This window comes from Heptranchias perlo, chromosome 5 (assembly GCF_035084215.1).
Source record: "Heptranchias perlo isolate sHepPer1 chromosome 5, sHepPer1.hap1, whole genome shotgun sequence".
NCBI lineage: Eukaryota > Metazoa > Chordata > Chondrichthyes > Hexanchiformes > Hexanchidae > Heptranchias > Heptranchias perlo.
In genome coordinates this window covers 96,822,862-96,845,060 of record NC_090329.1, presented here as the reverse complement: position 1 = coordinate 96,845,060, position 22,199 = coordinate 96,822,862, and the positions used below count along the sequence as shown (strand labels likewise).

General features: G+C 44.5%; 1 protein-coding gene across 22 annotated transcripts in view; it reads right to left on the bottom strand.

Moving 5' to 3' along the window:
• Nucleotides 1–18,017: 18,017 nt before the first annotated feature.
• The window catches only part of eya4 (EYA transcriptional coactivator and phosphatase 4), a 356,347-nt gene continuing 352,165 nt past the window's right edge, over nucleotides 18,018–22,199 (bottom strand). For all 22 annotated transcript variants that reach the window (XM_067984861.1, XM_067984860.1, XM_067984880.1 and 19 more), the window contains one exon: nucleotides 18,018–20,242. In XM_067984861.1, the coding sequence (XP_067840962.1) occupies nucleotides 20,162–20,242 (81 nt within the window). In that variant the 3' untranslated portion in view covers nucleotides 18,018–20,161. The remainder of the gene's footprint in view (nucleotides 20,243–22,199) is intronic.

Below are 22,199 nucleotides of genomic sequence, written 5' to 3'. Positions count from 1 at the left end.
AGGGCATTATACACTAGTTTAAGGTGACTATAGAAGTTCACAGCGCAGAAGGAGGCCATTTGGCCTATCATGTTTCACTCATGAATTGACTCTTAGCTAACGTATCTGAGAACAGGACTGTATTACATAGATGTTTCTGCTATAGAAAAAAGCAGGAGTAGGCCATTCGCCCCTTTGCGTCTGCTCTGCCATTCGGTATGATCATGGCTGATCCTTTATCTCAATACCATATTCCTGCTCTCTCCTTATACCCCTTGTAATTTGTCAGTCCTCCTCAGTATTAACTATACCCCCCCAATTTGGTGTCAATTGTATTTCTGTTTCAAGTCTAAATCGATTATGTAAATGATGGAGGTCCTAGCACCAATCTTCATGGAACACCATTTCCCACCTTTTGTCAGCCTGAGTAGCCAGCTTGCTATCAATTCTGCTACTTATCACGCCGCCACATGCTCTAACCTTAGTTGTGAGTCCTTTAGTCGAAGGCCGTTTGAAAATCCAAATACATCTACATTACCCTTGACTACTCTGTTACTTCAAAGAATTCAATAAGGTTGGTCAAGCATGACCTTTTTGAAATTGTGATATTTACTATTTTTTTGGATGTTTTTCTATTTCATTTTTGAGTAAAGATTCTATTAGCTTAGCAGCTGGTAGGAAAGATAACTCCATAATTTCCTTGGACTTGTTCTATCTCCCTTTTTAGATATAGGAACATTAGCAGTCCTCTAGTACTGTTTTTTCTAATGATTTTAATAAAAAATGTCAAGTAAAATGATAGGGCCTTCTGCAGCAAATGCAATTCTTTTGAATGCAATGGGAATATGTACAGTATGACAAATTACAAGATGACATTAATAAATGTGCAGAATGGGCATGTCATTGGCAAATGAATTTTAATTTAGTTAAGTGTGAGGTGATGCAGTTTGGTAGGAAGAATGAGACCGCATACTCTGATAAAAGTCTAATGGGATAGAGGAACAAAGGGATCTAGCGGTACCGATACACCACTAAAAGTAGCAACACAGGTTAATTAGGCCATGAAAAAAGCAATCAAAGCACTGGTTCATTTCTAGAGGGGCAGAATTGAAAAACAAGTTATGCTAAACCTTTATAGAACCTTGGTTAGACAATGCTTACTACTGTGCACAGTTCTGATCCACGTATTATAAAGGATATTGAGGCACTGGAGAAGGTGCACAAAAGATTTACAAGGATACCAGAATGGAGGGGTAATGCCGATCAGGAAAGATTGAACGGACTGGGGTTCTTTTCTCGTAACAAAGATGGTTGAGGGGTGATCTGATTGAGGTCTTTAAGATTATGATAAGATACACAGATAAGATGTTTCCACTTGGTGAGAACAAAACTAGGAGCTGTGAATGTAAGATAGTCACCAATAATTCTAATAGGGAATTCAGGAGGAACTTTTTATCCAGTGAAAGGTTAGAATGTGGAACTAGCTACCACAAGGAGTAGTTGAGGCGACTAGCATAGATGAATTTAAAGGAAAGCTAGATTAACACGTGAGGGAGAAAGAAAGTTGTGCTGATGGAGTTAGATGGGGTAGGTGGAGGCTTGTATGGAGCATAAACACCAGCATAGGCCAGTTGGGCAGAATGGTCTGTTTCTGTGCTGTAAACTTGTAAATTACTGTGACTAAGGGATTTTTTGGGGCAAATATTGCTTAAATTGGTTCGAAAATCCAACTGGTGCAAGAAAGCTTAAACTGCACATAAGTGAAAATTCTAATCCTCAGCTGCTTGCCAGCACACTACTTTATTTAAAGGCATAAATACACAATAAGCATTTTTAAAAAGGCAGCCTACACTATTGTGTTCTAACTGGGCGAGACAAAAGCAGTGCATTTGTAACGGGCTAGCATTGCCACCATTTGGTACTTTATGGTACTGCAGTGTTAATTTCTGTTGACTTAAATTTGAAAAATGCAATACACTTGCTGACTGGAACTAATGTGTTTGAAGTTGATGTGTGTTGAAATGAATATGTTGAGTACGTGTTTCCCACATGCTCAATGTGTTAACTTCAAAAAAGCAAATCTATTTCAAAGCTCAGATTCTACATGCTTCTGAAAGCTTCCTCAGATAGTACTTTTTAAAAAAGAGCCATTTTATCTTTAACAATTGGCATTTATATAGTTTGCATTAAAACTGCGAGAAAATTGTGTTCAAATTAAATTGAATAGCTTGGGAAGCTACATCAATTAAAGCAGGTGTCTCAAAGCTATTTATATTAAAAGCCTTGCGTAGGCTGTGTACTTCACGTCTACCTCGGGTACTGGTCTTTGCCTTTCAAAACAGCAGTCATCACCCCGCCCCCCCCCCCCCCCCAAAATCTCTCAAACTCATGCTCAACCCCTCTTGCAAAATACCAGCAAGTTCTTTCCTCTTCATAGTCCTTCAATGAGTTGTCTCCCATATCTACCCATTTTTACTGCAACTCCCATGTTTGAATCTCCAATCAGGTTTCTATCCCAGCACACTATCTAAACTGCCCTAATTAAACTTGAAATGACACCCGCTTATTACTGACCATCAGGCATTATGCCTCCTTGTCCTTCTCGACCTCCCTTGCAGCCTTTGATACGGTCGGCAACTACATTTTCCAATGCTTCTTTGTTGTCCAGTTATGTGGGGCTGCCGTTGCTCCATTCCACTCTATCTAATCGTAGCCAGACTATTTCCAGCAATTGCTTCTCTTTCCACTCCTGCATTGTTACTTCTGGAGTTCATAGGATCATAATATGTTGCAACACAGCAGAAGGAGGCCATTAGGTTCAGTGACTGGCGGCTCTTTGAAAAAGCTATCCAATTAGTCCCACAGCCCTATACTTTTTTTCCCTTTGAAATGCTTACTCAATTCCCTTTTAAAAGTTAATATTGAATGTAGGCACAGGTGTAGGCCCTTGAGCCTGTTGCACCATTCATGGCTGATTTGTGACCTAACTCAGTTTATCTGTCTTAGCACCATATCCCTTAATACCTTTGGTTAACAAAAATCTATCAATCTCAGATTTAAAATTAACAAGTGAGCAAGCATCAACCGCCATTTACGGAAGAGAGTTCCAAACTTCTCTGATCCTTTGTGTGTAGAAGCGTTTCTTAACTTCACTCCTGAAAGTCCTGGCTCTAATTTTTAGACTGTCCCCTAGTCCAAGACTCCCCAACCAGCAGGAATAGTTTCTCTACCTACCCTATCAGTTCCCCTTAATATCTTGAAAACTTTGATCAAATCACCCCTTAATCTTCTAAATTCCAGGGCATACAACCCTAGTTTGTGTAATCTCTCCTCATAATTTATCTCTTGGAGTCCATTGTAAATGTCACATCCATGTTCAAAGAAGGGGAGAGGGATAAACCCAGCAATTACAGGTGGTGGTGGGGAAACCTTTTAGAGACAATAATCTGGGACAAAATTAATGGGTGCATGGAAAAGTGGGCTAATAAATGAAAGTCATGGATTTATTAAAGGAAAATTGTTTTTGACTAATTTGATTGAGCTCTTTGAAGTAAAAGAGAGGGTTGATGAGGGTAGTGTGGTTGATGTGTATATGGACTTTCAAAAGGCATTTGATGAAGTACCCAATAATAGACTTGTTAGCAAAATTAAAGCCCATTGGATTAAGGACAGTGGCAGTGTGGATACAAAATTGGCTATGGGACAGAAAGCAGAGAGAAGTGGTGAATGGTTATTTAGACTGAAGGGAAATACACAGTGGTGTTCCCCAGCGGTCGTTATTAGGACCACTGCTCTTTTTAATTTATATTAATGACCTGGGCTTGGGTATACATGGTATAATTTACATGGTATATATAAGTTTGCAGATAACACGAAACTCACGACTAGTAAACAATGGAGGATAATAGACTTTAGAAGGACATAGTCTGGTGAAATGGGAAGACACATGGCAGATGAAATTTAGTGCAGAGAAGTGTGAAGTGATACATTTTGGTAGGAAGAATGAGGAGAGGCAATATAAACCAAATGGTACAATTTTAAAGGGGGTACAGGAACAGAGACACCTGGGAGTGTATGTACACAAATCTTTGAAGATGGCAGGACAAGTTGAGAAGGCTGTTCTTTTCCATAACTACACTAAACCTAATGATATGATCACTGTTTCCCAAATGCTGTTCCATTGAAACATGCCCCATTTCATTCCCCAGAACTAGATCCAGCACTGCTTCCTTCCTTGTTGGGTTGGAATCACTGATTAAGAAAGTTCTCTTGTATACACTTCATGAATTCCTTCCCTTTTTGCCCTTTACACTGTTACAATCCCAGTGTATATTGGGATAATTGAAGTCCCCCATTATCACTTTGGTTCTTGCATCTTTCTGTAACTTGCCTGCAAATTTGCTCCTCTATCTCCTTCCCACTATTTGTTGGCCTATACTATACACCCAGTAGTGTAATAGCACCTCTATTGTTCCTTAATTCTAATCAAATAGATTCTATCTTTGACACTTCAACTACATATCCCTTTCTATTGCTATAATGGTTTCTTTGATCAATACTGCTACGCCCCCTCTCTTTCCTGAATATCTTGTAGCCAGGAAATTACTATAAGTACCCAATCCTCCCCTTCTTTGAGCTAGGTCTCTCATTACCACAATGTCATAGTTCCATGTGGCGACTTGTGCCTGTAACTCACCAACCTTGTTGACTACGCTGTGTGAATTTATGCACATGCATTCCAAACTCATCTTAGACTGCCTTGCATTTGCCCCCTGTTTGATCCCTCCTACTTCTGAACTATTCTTTAGTGCTATTTTTGTCTCAGTCCTCTGTGCACCTTGTTTCTCCTTTCCAATGTTTCATTCTGGTGCCCATCCTCCTGCCAAATTAATTTAAACCCTCCCCCACAGTACTAGTTAACCTCCTCGTGAGGGCATTGGTCTCAGTTTTGTTGAGGTGCAACCCGTCCAGTTTGTACAGGTCCCTCCTGCCCCAGAACTGGTCCCAATGCCCTGGGAATCTGAAGCCCTCCTGCACCATTTTTCTGTGCAGTAACCTATCTTATCCTACTATTCCTATATTCACTAGCACGTGGCACTGGGAGTAACCAGAGATTGCTACCTTTGAGGTCCTGCTTTTTAACTTCCTCCCTAGCTCCTGAAACTGACTGCAGGACCTCTACCCCTTTCCTTCCTATGTCATTGGTTCCCACATGGACCGCAACTTGTGGCCGTTCTCTTCCCCCCCCCCCCCCCCCCCCCCCCCTCAAAATGTTCTGCACCCTCTTAGTGATGTCCTTACCCTGGCACCGAGGCGGCAACACACCACAGGGGATTCACGTTGGTGGAAACGTCTGTCCATCCCTCTGACTATTGAATCCCCGATAACAATTGCATTGCTATACTTTCTTGTGCCCCCTTGTGCAGTCGAATCCCCCACAGTGCCATGGATTTGCTTCTGACTCCACTCTTCTGAGGAGGCATCACCCTCAGTGATACTCAACACCAGTATTCACAGTTTGAGAGTGCCACACTCACAGGGGATTCCTGCACTGCGTGCCTATTCCTCCTGGTCTGCCTGGTGGTTACCCACACCCTCTCCTGAACTCTGTAGCTGTGGGGTGACCACCTCCTGAAATGTGCTATCCACGAAACTCACAGCTTCTCGTTTGCACTGTAGTGATGCCAGCCACCCCTCAAATTCAGAAACTCTGAGATCGAGCAGTTGGTGGCACTTGAACATGTGGTTTTCCAGGACAGAATGTTCTGGAGTTCCCACATGGTACAGGATGTGCATGCGACGGGCCCCAGCTGTCCTGCCATGTAACTAACGGTTAAAACCTTTTTTTTTTGCTTTAAGGCTATTTAACTGTTTTGCTAACACTAAAATACTGAAAGTCAAAACACCAACCATTCAATTAAAAACTTACATTAACTTAACACTAACCACCAATAAGGATCTATCCTTTGACCCCCTCCTCTTACTCATCTACATGCTGCTCCTTGGGGACATCTAAAGACATGGGGTCGGGTTCCACATGTGCACCGACAACACCCAGTTCGATCTCAGCCTACTTGTCCGACACCCAATCCTGGATGAGCTGCAGTTTCCACCAGTTAAACATTGGGAAGACCGAAGCCAGTGTCTTACGCCCCTGTCACGTACTATCCTTGCCACTAACACCACCCCTTCCCCAACCACTGTCTCAAGCTGAAGGAGCCTGTTCACAAACTTAATTTGACGCCATATCATCTCCATCACAAAAACTGCCTACTTTCACCTCTGTATCATTGTCTGTCTCTGGCCCAGCCTCAGCTCATCTGCTGCCAAAACCTCATACATTCAGACTAGACTTCAGATGCTCTCCTGGTCAGCCTCCCATCTTCCACCCTTCATAAACTTAAGCTCATCCAAAACTCTGCTGTTCATACCCTATCCTGCATCGAGTCCTGCTCACTCATTCATCGTAGTCATTTGTCCATTGATATCGAAGAATATCCCCTTATTTTGTGCGGAGTTCTTTGATGAGGCTGACCTGCATTGGCTTCCGGTCTCCCAGTGGCTCATGTTTAAAATTCTTATTGTGTTTGAATCCCTTCATGGCCTCACCCTTCCCTATCTTTGTAGCCTCCTCCAGCCCTACAACTCTGAGAATTCTGCATTCATTCAAGCCTGGCAGAGATCTGGCCAGAGTAGAGGGTGCCCCCTCAGGTACTCCTTGCCACCAAATACCCCTTCCAATGACCCTATCACCCCATATATCTTGTCATGTCATGCCCTGCTACTCTACCTTCCTTATTTGCATTCCTTGCTACTTCCTTTGTTGTACCTCCTTCCTTACCCCCTCCTTCATTTTCTAATTGCTCCCCATGCCTTCCTGTTCCTACCACTGAATCCATGCTTCCCCTCCATATACCTTTCCCTTGCACTATTCACTCACCTCTATCCTTCCAGCCACCCCTACCACTCCCCTTTCTCCTGGTCTGCACGAGGCAACCAGAAAGGGAGCAGTTGGAGACCAAGAGTCCAGGAAAATGATGGGTTGGGGGCAGCAGGAGTGAAAGATTTTATTTTAAAGGAAAAGTCTTAGCTGGAGGGTAAATGACCCAATTGCAGTGTCACCTAGAGTAATGGACCTTGGAGCTGCAGCAATGTCACTTAGTGTTTGAATGCATGCAAGGAAGTATAATGATGAGCTATCCCAGGCTTGACCAAATCATGACACAGGAAATAAGTGTGACAGACTGGAAGTGCGCACTAGACAAAAGACTTGTGTGCAATTGGTAGTTGGATGTCTTTGTGTAAAACTTTCAAATCTAGCTCCTTAATGTCAATACTTTACCAGGGCAACTCGAGATAGGCAATATGTGTGGACTTGACAGCATTGCCCACAAATAAAAGGACTGCAGAGAACCATTCATTACAGAGATGCTTGACTTTATGCAAACACATTTTGGAGTGTTCATGGATCCACTGAAATTATTTACTATAGTCTTACCTATTCTGTCATTTTCTTGAGGATTCTAGGATGTTTTCCATCAGGCCAAGACAGTTTGTTGACATTTATAGGCCGATTTTGCCTGATGTTTTCACCCTTGGACAGCTTATAATCATTTCAACTGTGTTTTGTTGACAAAAAAGTGTAATTCTAATTGCTGATAACTTTGAGAGAACGGGTAATGGGGAGAGAGACACATATGGCTGGAGAGAAGTAATTTCTTTCCTGAGCCTAATTTGATTTCTTTAACCAAAGAACAAGTATGTTGAATTTTAAAAACAAACAAAGCCTTTGAGGGAAAGACATAGGAAGGAAGGGTAATAGGAGGGAAGAAGAAAACAGGGCAAGGGTGCCTCTGGAGGACCGATGGAAGTGAAGGAGAGTGGATGCAGGGCTAACGGTGAGGTGAATGATGAGCAAGGGGGAGGGAGGGAGGTGCCAAGCATGTTGCTTGAAGAGAAAGGTATGGGTGGCGATGTGATTGTAATGCCAAGACAATTACCTTTCTGAGATCTCCTCGAGCCTCTCCTCTGAATGACTCGTCCTCTCCACCTTCTTCTCTAGACTGCTGCACTCACTCAAATCATCAGCTACCCTGTCGGCATTATTATCTCACATAGCCTCATCAGCTTGGAGGTCTTGATATTTGATAAGGCTATCTCTGATTACCTCCACATCTTCCTTGCCACCTTTATCTCCCTCACTACCTTTAGCCCCATGATGCTTATTTTCCATCCCTGCAAAAATTCCCTGGCTCCCTGATATGTGCTTTCTAATTCCCAACTCCCCAACCTATGGCCCTGTACTTACATGAAATTGTTCCAACTGTTGAGCTTTCCAGCAGCTCAGTCACTTTTGCCTTCAATGTCCTAAACCCCAGTAACTCACTTACATTCTCCCATCTGTGCTGTTTCTCAATATAATTACCATTTCTGCACTCTAAAATTACTTTGCCAGACTTGATATGGGTTTTATTATACACACAGCAGATTTGACTCAATCACAACAAATCTTCACAGCCAAACTCTCCTAATTAGAATTTACAGCACAGAATCAGGCCATTCGGCCCAACTGGTCTGTGCCAGTATTTATGCTCCACATGAGCCTCCTCCCACCCTACTTTATCTAACCCTCTCAGCATATCCTTCTATTCCTTTCTCCCTCGTGTACTTAGGTATAGTCACATCCAGAATCCGTTAAAGTTTCATCCTGTCTCTCTCCCCCTCCCTCCCTTCTCATCTACACATTGTTCCTCAGTGACATCACCCATAGTCATGGATCAACTTCCATATTTGTTCTGTTGACCCCCATTTCTACCTGTCCACTAATTCCTTCCACTCTTGCGCTGTAAAGCTGGCAGGCTGACATTGTGGATGAGTCAGAACTTCCTCCAATTGAACATTGGGAAGATTGTCATCATCATTTTCATTCCCTGCTGAAAACTCTACTCCATTGGCGTGGACTCCGTCCCCTCCCTGGAAGCTTGCACAGGCTCAACCAAGCATTGCGCAAGCTCGGGATTTTGCTTGGCATTCTGTTCCATCCAGAGCTGAGCTTCAAATCCCACCTAGCCCAGCTATCCATCGCCATGACCATTAGTTCCAAGTTTGCAACATTGGCATTCTCATCTCCCTGACTGCAATCAGTTGCAAACTCAATTTCTCCAATACACTGCTTGCTAGTCTCCTGACAGCCATCCTCCATCAAGTCCAACTTGATGCTATAGTCTGCATCCTGTCCCACGCTAAAACTTGCTTGCCCAGCAACTTCGGATTTAATATTCACTTGCTTGTCTACAAATCCCTTCACAGTCCTGCTCCTCCTTAACTCTGTGACCTCCCCCAGCCTCAGATCCCCTCCTGTGCCTGTTGGTTCACTGACTGGTATTCTATACATTCTGTATTCCCTCTGCTCCACTGTAGGCGGCAGAGTCTTCAGCTTCAGCTCTATTGTCTGCTAACCCCTCCACCTTCAAAAGTCCTTTGAAAGTCTATCATCAACCAAAATTTAATTCACCTCTCCGAGCCCTCCCACTAACACTTGATATCCAGTCCTTTCCTCTTCTTTGAAGCATCTTGGGACATTATTTCTGCATTAACGATGCTATGATACAAGTTGTTGCACGTGCATGGTGAGATAGGGCATCGGCCATTTATTTGCTGCACTGGTTGATCCTGGACATGTCTTGTGTTTGTCTTCAATGGCTGTGTGGTATAGAAGTTTGAGAGTTGTGATTGTAACTACCACAAATAGTGCAGTGCAAGTGGTGGACTGTGCCTGTAAATATGATTCATTTAGCTTGCATATCGCACTGAGAGCTTCCCTGTGAGCCAAAAGCAAACATCCTGGAAATACACAACAGGTCTGAATTCTGATGAAGGGTTTCTATCCAAAACAATAATCTATTGTTTTTATTTTCAAATTCTGTTGGACTTGCTGCACATTGCCAGCATTTTGTTTTTTTCCCCAGGTATTTTTAATCCTATATAGCTGCACCTTTCTCCAGCAGAGTTGCTCTGTGAGGTGCTGACAGCTCACTCTCCTGTGGTACACTTACTACCTAATGCTTTGCCAGGTCCCAAGGGTGTACTTCTCCTTCCTTTAGTTTCCCTGGCCATCCTTCTCCTGCCGGTCACCGTCAATGCAGCACTGCATGCTCTACTAATTCTGCAGATTAGAGAGAACAAGACCCTCCCTTGCAGTTTCATAGGCCTTCTGTTCCCTTTCCACAAGCTGTTGATTCTCCATGACACAACACCACCTTTGATCGGGCAAGATATATACGCAATTCTGGCAAGTCAAAAGTTGAGCAATTTTGTAAATGATCCTCTTAATTATTTATGCATGGAATCTATCTGTGTTAATCTTTCTAACAGTTCGTTGATGAAGTAACTGAGAGGGCTGCTGAGGGTAGTGAGTTTGATGTGTATATGGACTTTCAAAAGGCATTTGATAAAGTACCACGATAGACTTGTTAGCAAAATTAAAGCTCATGGGATTAAAGGGACAGTGGCAGTGTGGATACAAAATTGGCTAAGGCACAGAAAGCAGAGAGTAGTGGTGAACCGTTTTTCAGACTGGAGGGAAGTTAAAAGTGGTGTTCCCCAGGGGTCGGTATTAGGACCACTGCTCTTTTTGATATATATGAATCATAGAATGGTTACGGCACAGAAGGAGGACATTCGGCCTGTCGAGCCCTCTGCAAGAGCAATCCAGCTAGTCCCACTCTCCCGCCCTTTCCCCGTAGCCCTTCAAATTTTTTCCCTTCAAGTATTTACCCAATTCCCTTCTGAAAGCCGTGATTTTATTTGCCTCCACCACCCCCTCAGGCAGCGCATTCCAGATCCTAACCACTCGCTGCGTAAAAAAGCTTTTCCTCATGTCACCTTTGGTTCTTTTGCCAATCACCTTAAATCTGTGTGCTCTTGTTCTCAACCCTTCCACCAATGGGAACAGTTTCTCTCTATCTACTCTGCTAGACCCTTCATGATTTTGAATACCTCTATCAAATCTCCTCTCGACCTTCTCTGTTCCAAGGAGAACAACCCCAGCTTCTCCAGTCTATCCACCTAACTGAAGTCCCTCATCCCTGGAACCATTCTAGTAAATCTTTTCTGCACCCTCTCTAAGGCCTTCACATCCTTCCTAAAGTGCGGTGCCCAGAATTGAACACAATACTCCAGCTGTGGCTGAACCAGTGTTTTATAAAGGTTCATTGTGACTTTGTTGCTTTTGTACTCTATGCCTCTATTTATAAAGTCCAGGATCCCGTATGCTTTTTAAACCGCTTTTTCAACCTGCCTGCCACCTTCAACGACCTGTGCACATATATCCCCTGGTCTCCCTGTTCCTGCGCCCCCAATAGAATTGTACCCTTTAGTTTATATTGCCTTTCCTCATTCTTCCTACAAAAATGTATCACTTCACACTTCTCTGCATGAAATTTCATCTGCCATGTATCCACCCATTCCACCAGCCTGCCTATATCCTCTTGAAGTCTATCACTATCCTCCTCACTGTTCACTACACTTCCAAGATTTTTGTCATCTGCAAATTTTGAAACTGTGCCCTGTACACCCAAGTCTAAGTCATTAATATATATCAAGAAAAGCAGTGGTCCTAGTACTGACCCCTGGGGAATACCACTGTACACCTTCCTCCAGTCTGAAAAACAACCATTAATGACCTGGACTTGGGTATACAGGGCATAATTTCAAAGTTTGCAGATGACAAGAAACTTGGAAATGTAGTAAACAATGAGAAGGATAGTAACAGACTTCAGGAGGACATAGGCAGATTGGTAAAATGGCCAGACACTTGACAGATGAAATTTAATGCAGAGAAGTGTGAAGTGATACATTTTGGTAGGAAGAATGAGGAGAGGCAATATAAACTAAATGGTACAATTGTAAGAGGGATGCAGGAACTTAGCGAGCTGGGATGTATGTGCACAGATCTTTGAAGGTGGCAGGACAAGTTGAGAAGGCGGTTGAAGAAACATATGGGATCCTGGGCTTTCTAAATAGAGGCATAGAGTACAGAAGCAAGGGAGCTATGCTAAACCTTTATAAAACACTGGTTAGGCTTCAGCTGGAGTATTGTGTTCAATTCTGGACACTTTAAGGAGGATGTCAAGGCCTTAGAGAAGGTGCAGGAGAGATTTACTAGAATGTCCCATTACCACCTTCCTTGCTTTGCACCATCATCCCTTTTGTCATTTAATCACTCGTGCCCTCTACCCTATCACACACCTTCCCTTTTGTTCTTTCCTCCCCTCCCACCCTTTCCCTGGCTCTGTACTTGCTCAAAATCTTTAACTTAACATCTTGCAGTTCTGACGATAGGTCTTCGACCTGAAATGTTGGGCCCGATATTAGGAGGGAGGCAGGTTGGCAGCGGGGGGTCGACGCACCCAGTGAATTCGGGGTGCTCCGCACGCGATCGCAGCCTAATTGAAGGCACTTACCTTGGCTTCCGGGTTTGCCGTTCCAGATGTGCGCAGCGGGCGTACTGCACACCCGCATCACAGGCTGTCAGCAGGAGGAGCCCTATTTAAAGGGGCAGTCCATCAATGCTCCTCCTGCAGCAAAGAACCATATTGGCAGCATGGAGCAGGCCAGAGGCAAGGCTGCTCCAAGGTTTTCTGACTCCTCACTCCAGGTGCTGCTCGATGGGGTCAGGAGGAGGAGGGAAACGTTTTTCCCATCAGACGGGAGGAAGTGGCCTGCCTCAGCCACCAAGAAGGCCTAGCTCGAGGTGGCAGAGGAGGTGAGCAGCAGCAGCAATGTCACCCGAACCTGGGTCCAGTGCAGGAAGCGATTTAATGATCTAATGATCTAAAGTGAGTATACTTACGCATTCTCCCACACTCCGTTTTCCATATCACCTCCACCACCACACAACTCCTTCTGCACTGCCACCACAATGCTCTCGCATCACTCCTCACATCCACTCAATCATCATCCTCACCTTGCCTGCACGTACTCACCGCCCCAGTTCCCATTCGAACACTACCACGCAACCCAATCCTCATACAATCTCATGGCTACGTCTCACACGCACCCTCCCATGCCTCTCCCTCACTGTCACCCCCACCCACACCAATGTATGCAGCGGGTCACTATGCAACCATCACTCAATCACGCCTCTGATTTTGGCCTTGATAGGAGAAGAGATGCCAGAATGCCCGGGAGAGGGCAAGGACTGGAGGGGGCCCGCCACACCCAGGTGGTCTTAACAGACACGGAGCAGCAGGCACTAGAAATAAGCCGCACGCTGGAGTGCCTGTCCGTTGCAGATGCCGAGACTCGGAGCGCACAAGCGGCTGGTGACAGAAATCTAACACTCAGTATTCATGATAGCGAATGATCTTAGCATCACTTGGCATCTGCAGCACCTCAACATCTGTCCACATGCTTAATATTGCTTTCCGTTCTCTTGCAGGGCCATCTGCGTGCACCGTGACGGCGGAGGGCGATTCCTCAGAGGACCTGCCGGCCTCTGAGGGTGCATCGTCACATCTGAGCCAGCCATCCACCAGAGCAGATACACACAGCTCGGTGGGTCCCCGTCCTCACTTAGTTGGGCTTGCACATGGCGAGTCACCACGCACATGTGAGCACGAGCAGACCCTGGTGGCAGGGGAAACTGTGGAGAGTCCTCGTCGGTGGGAGCACTCTTCTCCAGGCTCTGCTCAGCTGGACCCAGAAGCTGAACCCTGGGGGCCAGCCATGAAAAGGAGAGTCATCGAGGGCCAGCAGCACATTGCCGAGGTACTGGAACAGTTGCCACACGCATTCTCCACAATCGTGCAGAGAATGGAGGAGTCCAACTCCTGCATGAGTGGAATACTGTCACAGGGACGTGAAGGCATCTCTGAGATAGCGTCGCGGGTAGATGCGGGAATGTCTGCGATGGAGGAAAGGCTAGCCTCCATCGAGCTTTAAGCATGGCTCAACAATAAGTCCATTCAGGCCCTGACATCAGCCGTTTGGATTCAGGGTGAGCAACATTCTGCCGCCTTAAACAGGCTGACAGATACCTTGCAACTGGCCTTCCAAAGCTTCACACAAGTCCTCCAAACTGTTGTCCAGCAGGGTGGGAGGAGTGATATGGGCCTGGGCCAGGAGAGGGATGATGGTGAAAGGGGACATGGAAGTGGGGACGCCACTCAAAGCGCTCCCACGTCTCACCCGTTGCCCCCCTCTCAACCAGTATCCGCAATGCTGCCCCCTCTCCAGGTGGCCGAGTCTGGCCCTGCACAGTTGCAGGTGGAGCAGTCTTTGGAGGGGCCCTCACGGGCTCCAAAACCCAGAGGGCGTCCGCACAAAGCATCTCATTGGTCAGGGCATGGACAAGAGCAACCTGCCACTACCTCTGCTGAAGCCACAGGGGTAGCACCACGTAGGGGTTCCCGTAAACGTAAGGCGAAGGTTTTGTGAGCACAAAGGGAATGCACAAGGGTGTAAGACAAAATGTCATGTTTTTGATTTACTTTGTTTGTTTTGCAAAAAATCATAAAAAATTATCACCACTACTGTCACATCCTTGCAAATCTTGTCTGGTTTGTGCAATAATGCCCTTTCCTGAGGATCACTATGAAGACCCACAACTGATGCCACCCATTGTGTCACTGCAGAGTGAGTGTAGGTGTATTTGCAGGGCTCTTTTGTGCAGACGACTGAGAGATGCTGGCAATGTCCCCGGTGGCACCCTGGAAGGATCCGGAGGAGAAGTTGTTGAGGGCAGTGGTGACTTTGACAGCGACAGGTAAGAAGATGGTGCTCGGGCCAGCCGGGAGCAGCTCGGCATCAAGGACATCTTATCCACGACTACATGTCGAGTGACTCTGAGCCTCCGTGTACACTGCTGCTCAGAGAGGTCCAGGAAGCTGAGCCTCGGTCTGTGGACCCTGTGGTGAGGGTAGTGCCTTCTGCAACGCATCTCTCTCTGTGGTTGCCCTCCCTCCTTCTGTGCAGGTGGATGTGTCACAGCACTGTGTTGTGGAGCTCCACGTGTCAGAGGTGGATGGCGAGGCTGGTGATGCTGATCGTCCTCCGAGGAGGTCATGACTGCAGCTACGGCGGCCCCCATCCATAAGATGTACATTTGAGGGGGTCTGCAAGGTAGGTAAATGTGTCTGCACACTGGAGTTGAGGTTGCAAGTTGGTGAATTTTATTGTTAGGAGGAGGGTGGTGGAGGCCAAACTTTGTCCAAATTGACAGAGTGGCCTCCTGCAATGAGTGAGGGTCTCCCCACTACACCTGTCAAATGGACCTTTGCAGCTGCCACAGGCTGGTGACTGCAACACGTCCAGTTCAACTGGGACTGTTTCTCCCAGTACGGGAAACAGTCTCAGTTGAGTTGAAAATCCCACCCCTCCTAAAATATCCTACAAATCAGGTTTCCTAACGACCTGAAGTATCCAATTAATTGATTTAAGTGGGATCCCGCCGGCTTTAATTGCCAATCCCCAATTTTCGGAGCCCCCGCCCCCCCCCCCCCCCCACGAACGCACCCACTGGGACATCGGAAAATCGAGCCCGTTAACTCTGTTTCTTTCTCCATAGATGCTGCCTGATTTGCTGAGCTTCTCCAGCATTTTCTGTTTTTACTAGAATGGTACCAGAGATGAGGGACTTTAGTTATGTGAAGAGACTGGAGAAGCTGGGATTGTTCTCCTTAGAGCAGAGAAGGATAGGAGTAGATTTGATAGAGATGTTCAAAATCAGGAGGGGTTTTGATAGAGTAAATAAGGAGAAACTGTTTCCAGTGGCAGAAGGGTCGGTAACCAGAGGACACAGACTGATTGGAAAAAGAACCAGAGGTGACATGAGGAAGCATTTTTTTTACGCAGCGAGTTGTAATGATCTGGAATGCACTGCCTGAAAGGGTGGTGGAAGCGGATTCAATAGTAACTTTCAAAAGGGAGTTGGATAAATACTTGAAGGGAAAACATTTATAGGGCTATGGGGAAAGAGCAGGGAGTGGGACTAATTGGATAGCTCTACCAAAGAGCCGACACAGGTACGATGGGCAGAATGGCCTCCTGGTGTGCTTTATCATTCTATGATTCTAACTACAGGAATTGTTTTGTAGAAGTACCAGAAGCAAATGGATGCTTTTTTGGCTTGAAATTGAAATGACGCAACATTAATGTTCGTTTGTGCACGAAGTGGACTTTATAGATCAGCTATAGTAATCGACTCTGACATTGTGTTAAGAAGGAAGTCACTGATTACGTCTATGAAGTTGCTCGTTCATTCATACACACATTACATCAGAATCGATTCATCTGATCTTTCATTTTTTACACCTCTGTTATTTTACTAGCCCTCATTTCAGCATGGAGGATTAATGCACGACACATGTTGGTAGGAGATCCCCATATTAGATTTCTCATGTTACCATTGGCCATCACTAGAGCCCCCTCTGGTCAAATGACTAGAAGGTAAAAATTCCACTATGCAGATACTGCAAAATTGTGCATTCCTAGCTTGCAATTTTGCATGTAACATAAATAACACCATGGCTGGGAGTGTGCTACAAGGTGTATAACATTTGATGGGATTCAGATGAGATCACAAACTGAAATATATTTGTCACCTAAACTCTGAGCATGTGTTATAGCCCTGAACTTACTCCAAAACATCTTTTACCTTTTAGAATACATGTGCAGTTTGTTGACTTTAAGATATATAAGCGATGTTTATAAGCTTTCTTGTTGCTCCCTCATTGGTTCAGCTGGTTATGGCAGTGAGCATCCCAGGAGGGTCCCAGCTCCTCTTAGCCTGGGTTGCAGTTGGACACCACCACTGGCCGCAGTGGTCACTGGTTCGGGCAGGGAAAATAATCCGGTGTTCCTGCTCCTGACCGTTGCTGGGTATCGGTGAGGACAGCCATGGGCCCGTTTGGGATCCCCTTCCTTCTCCAGACAAAAACCGTCCAACACTTAATTTCTATGCTCACACATGAAGAGCAGTCACTTTGGCGAGGAACCAGAGTGGCCTTTGAACTCTACCTGAGCACGGAGTCCATGCCATAAGGAAAGAAGGGGAAGGGAGAAAAATGTTGAAAAAAGGTGGAAAAAAATCCTGTTTTATAATTGGTGTTCGCATCTTTTATTTTCACCCTTATTATTTTTGCCAAATTTTGTTAGGTGGGTCTATGCCACATGAATATTTTTGTTGAAACAAGATTATACTTCTTTATCAGGGATTATAATAGCCTCAGCTAACAGCATAAGAGGGTTCTGCCAAAAAAAATGCACAATTTTATTGGGTTATAATTCTGCACCTTAGCCCCTATAATTCCACCTCCTTTCCTGATTGCTTCCTGAGGCTGAGGCTGACGATGAGCAACCTCAGTGCCTGGTATGACCCTGAGCTAAGCGTCAAACCTCGTATCCAATCTATCACCAATATCATCCATTTCCATCTCCATGGTATTGTCCCTAACTCACCCACCACCGCTGAAACTCTCAGTTATGACTTTGTCACTCTACACTCAATTTCTTCAATGCTGTGTTCTCTAGACACCCCTCTCCCCCACCTTGATCCATCCCGCACAAGCTTCAACTCATCCAGAACTCTAATGGCTGCTTCCTCTCATCCTCCAACCATCATGTCCCTACGGTATGGAATTCCTTTCCTAAACCCATCCGGCTTGCTGTAATCCTCTCCACCCTCAAAAGCTTCCGCTAAATCTATCTCTGACCATATCTTTGTTTACCTCCCCTGACTCAACCCCCAACTCTTGCTTGGTGTCCATCTTGTTTGTGAAGCACCTTTAGCATTTCCCTGTGTTAAAGGCACTATACAAGTGTGAGTCAATGTTGTATGATACTATACATTGTATGGTTACAATAATTACCTCATGAAACAGGCATTCATATGTCCCAAAAACTGAGACTGTCTTAATCATTGAAATTAGTTTGTTTTATTCATTTTGAAACACAGAAGTATCAAGACTGTTTCTGTACATGTATTTTTCAGACAATTCACACTAAATATATTACAAAGAAACCCAGGACCATTTAAATTTCCACAAGAGTTGATTTTAATGTTCAAAAAGCACAATCAAAATAAATAAAAAAACATAAACAGTATACTGTTACCACTAAAACATTGCTGTGTGGCCAATACTTATTATTCTATAGCCCCATAGCTAGAATCTGCAGGAACAAAGTTAAACAAATCAGAGTGGTGTATCAATGTTATGTGCATCCTCTGAATATCCCCTATACTAAATCACACACAGAGCTGAGGAGAAATTGTACTTACAGCATATTGGCAGAATACCCAATCTGTATTACATACAATTTGCTTTTCTGTTTTTTTTTATGCAGGAGGGAGGGGAAATGGTTGGTGGATGGAGAGATCAGAATGCTGGTACTTTAACTCTTTAAACTGTGCAGAGGTTTCACTATAAACAGACACAGCCAGGTTAAAGACCTAAATATCACAGGGTCATTTCCATGCTACACAGTGAAGTTATTGATTGAATGTGGCATTAAATGTAGAAGTTGATAAAATAGTACTCGGGAGGCTCAACAAAGGAGCTAAAATTGAAATGCAATGTAAGCAAAGTTTATATACTTAGAAAAAATAGTTCATTGGGAAGTTTTTTTTCAAACATGAATTTTGGTATTTCATAATGTAATCCGAGTAAACTACTGTAATTATTATCCTATCTTTAAGATGTTTTTACTGTCTGCCAATATGCTGTAAAGATGTATAATGCACAACTGCATTTATTTTATATAGGAGGAACTCAGTTTAAAGGCTTTTAACATCAGCTTTATTTAAAAGTCTCTGTCCTTTGAACAAGTTATTAAAATGAATTTGGAGAGGTTTTAGTACACTAGTAACTGCCAACACTGGTTTAGAGAGAAAATCTCAACATTGGGCTGGAGAGCTTTTCACTTTAAGTTGTTGTAGAGTGGATCTATCAATAAAGACTGGACGACTTCCCAAGATGAAGTAAGCCCTTAAACTTGTTCAAAACCCTTACCCACACATCCCCTTTTACTCATTGATGCATCAAATAGGGGAGGGGGGAGGGGTGGATTGGGATAAAGCTTGTTTGAAGTCAGTGAGGCTGGCGTATTATAGTTTTCAGATTTAAAGAAAATATAGACTAGCATGAAATCAAATAAGTGCCCAAACCAAAAATTCTTTAAGAAACTTCCCAGAAATATTAAAGACTAGCATAATATCAAAAAGTGTCAAGCTGTTTCTTAACGGCTAAAATAGATTACCTCACAGTTTAAATTAACAAGTTTCTCCTGGATATCATTAAGGATTGTAATTTACAATTAAACACTAAAAGTCCAAGTAAAAACACAAAAACTCTCCAATTTTTAATTTCCTGTTTAGACCAACAGTCTGGAACATTTCTTCTCTGCTTACACAACGCAGAGTTCTTTTACTTCTCATTCTTTTAATAATTTGGTCATTTCAAAAAATTAATCATCACAAAGAATTTATCTACACATTTGTGGAACAAAAGTTACATTGTAACACACCAACACTGTCTTCTTTTAAGGCACAACACATCGTTTATGTATATTCTCCTTGTCAAGCTTTACAAAAAGTGACTATCCCCATAAAAGCATTACGTTTTCGAATACAGCTGCTAACTTAGTATAAGCTCTCACAGTAACTAAGTTACACAAACTGCAGGTCTAGATGTGATTGTCAATGTAGCCCAGTGCACTTTCTAATGCAGGTTCAGCTTGGATAAGCAGACTAAAGTTTGCTAAAACACTGCATTATTGAGAACATCCAATGGCAAGGAATGCCGTTGAACAACTTCATGCCGGATGCGTTGGAAGCAGCTTCATGTTTCTTAAAAGAACTAGTTCATTGTAAAAGCTGTTCAAGCATCCTGGGCATTGTATAATCACTTGAAGAGTTGTAAAATACACACAACTTGCACTTTTATCTATAATGAACAATATTTTCCTAAGACCAACATAGTTCCTTATGCAGAGGTTTAATGTACCAGTCATTGTTCAGCAGTTTGAATTCACAATAGCCTCACATGACAAATCAATTCTCTTCATTTCTTAAGACAAATGTGGAAGCCAGAGGTGCTGCAGATCACAGAGGGAAACTTCATATACTCCTAAATGTTGCTAACAGTTGTTGACTTTGTAACTCTGGCTGTGCTGCACAAGGCAGCTACAAGTATTCCAGTTCCAGTGCTTGATTCAAAGCCAACAGGTCAGAGTGGCTCGATATCCTCCAGAATGGCATATTGTGCTACAGGAATAAGAAAACAAAACAAAAAAGTCAACATTAATGATCACTAAACCTATATTACAAGCATGTTGATAAATTTTAATTCTGCACCTTTAAAGTGTTTCATTAAATATAAATAAAAAGAATAGTGGTTTGAGAGTTTATTTTGGCGACAGATAACTATGGTGTTTCGATATTGCAACTAAATTGTGCTAAAGCAACCAGGCATCAAATGTCAGAATCTATGTCACGTACTTCATGATTGTGTAATTTAGAAGAACTCAATACCACACATTTGTGGTCTGTAATTGGGTCGGACAATAACGATGGCATCTGGCATAGTATTAGACCATTGAACAATTTACTGTAATATCACCGACTGGCCTTACTTTGGAAACATGGGCCCCAAAAATCTATGGGCCTTTGATCCTGGTGTAAATGCCGAGATCTGTCTGCCGGGAATCTCTGCTGCTGACCCGACAAGTGTGTCTGAGGTCAGGGGGAGGTTCCTTCGTTTAAATAAAACTTGCGAGTACCCGCACCACTATGGGCGCATCTCAGATGCCCATCAAGGGAGGGGGCATGGGAGAGGCGCTGGTGGTCGGCTGCTTGTTGCTTTTGTGCTAGCCCCGGCCTGAAATGCAGTTTTAAAGAGCGTATGGACCCTTGTAAAGGGGGCTGATCAGACAGAGAGTAGGCAGAATTCTTTGAGGTCCAGGCTGAGACAGGTCTGGACCCCAGGAGGACCACGGAAGATACACTGGCTGGGAGTTTCTCCAGGTGTACTGCCTGCCTGGTGTAACCTAGGCTGGGGCCGAGGTAATTCCTGGCCTGGGGACTTCCCCCCCCACCTCCCGGATACGCCCCCTTTGAAGCCTGGGGTGGACAAAGGCCTCTATTTTACTCCATCCTAACGGGCAGGAGAGGGTCGGGGGGATAAAATATCAGGATTGGTAAACACTACCCATTCCCGCCCCTTTAAATTTTAATATGCAGAAACCAGGCCATGGACGGACTCTCACAAAAGGCAGGTGGGGGCCTAGTTAACATACCAAAGTCGCAACCTGATGACATCATTGGCGCCGTAACTTAAATTAAATTAAGTAAAGAGGAGGGCCGACCTATGGGATTCTTGGCAGCTGTCTGCAGTTGCTGATTCCCCAAGGTAAGTGGCTCTTTTAACATTCCTTATGGGCCAGGAGTGCTCTCTCCAGGCCTTTCAAAGAAGACTTCAGTCTCCCCCAGCCCTGATCTCCAGCCTCCACCCTCCCTCAGCCCTCCCAATCACCAGCCTCTTCCCCCCCCCCCCCCCCCCCAACCCCGATCGCCCTCCTTCCCGATTGCGGCCTAGAGCTGATGCTCCCTTCCCCGGCTGTGGCCTCCTGCCACCACCCCCCCCGCCCGCCGGCCAGGCTGTCCATCTGGTAGACTGCTGGGCAGCAGGCAGCACAACAATATGCTAATGAGGCACTGCTGTTAAGATCGGCAGGGCCTCCACGTCCCCAGCCTTGCCGGGTTCTTTGGTCCATCATGGCCTCTCCCGCACCATCCCCGGCTCCCTGTTAATATCGGGGCCAAAATTTCTGTTCCAAACAGGTCCGCCTCGACACTTGGAGTGCAGATCGGGATCCAGTGTATCTTAATTCCCAGGCTTTCCGCTGAATTGTGCTGGGAGTGTGCCAGAAAGGCCCACAAATTTTCGGGGCCATGTTGACTAAACAGTGGAAATCTGGTAAGATCTCACTGTGTAGGTAGTATAGCAATCCACAACAATAACAACAACTGTAACTGAACGACAACTTGCATTTATATAGCACCTTTAATGTAGTAAAACGCCCCAAGGCGCTTCACAGGAACGATTATCAAACAAAATTTGACACCGAGCCACATAAGGAGATATTAGGACAGGGAAACTTGGTCAAAGAGGTAGGTTTTAAGGAGCGTCTTAAAGGAGGAGGGACAGGTAGAGAGGCAGAGA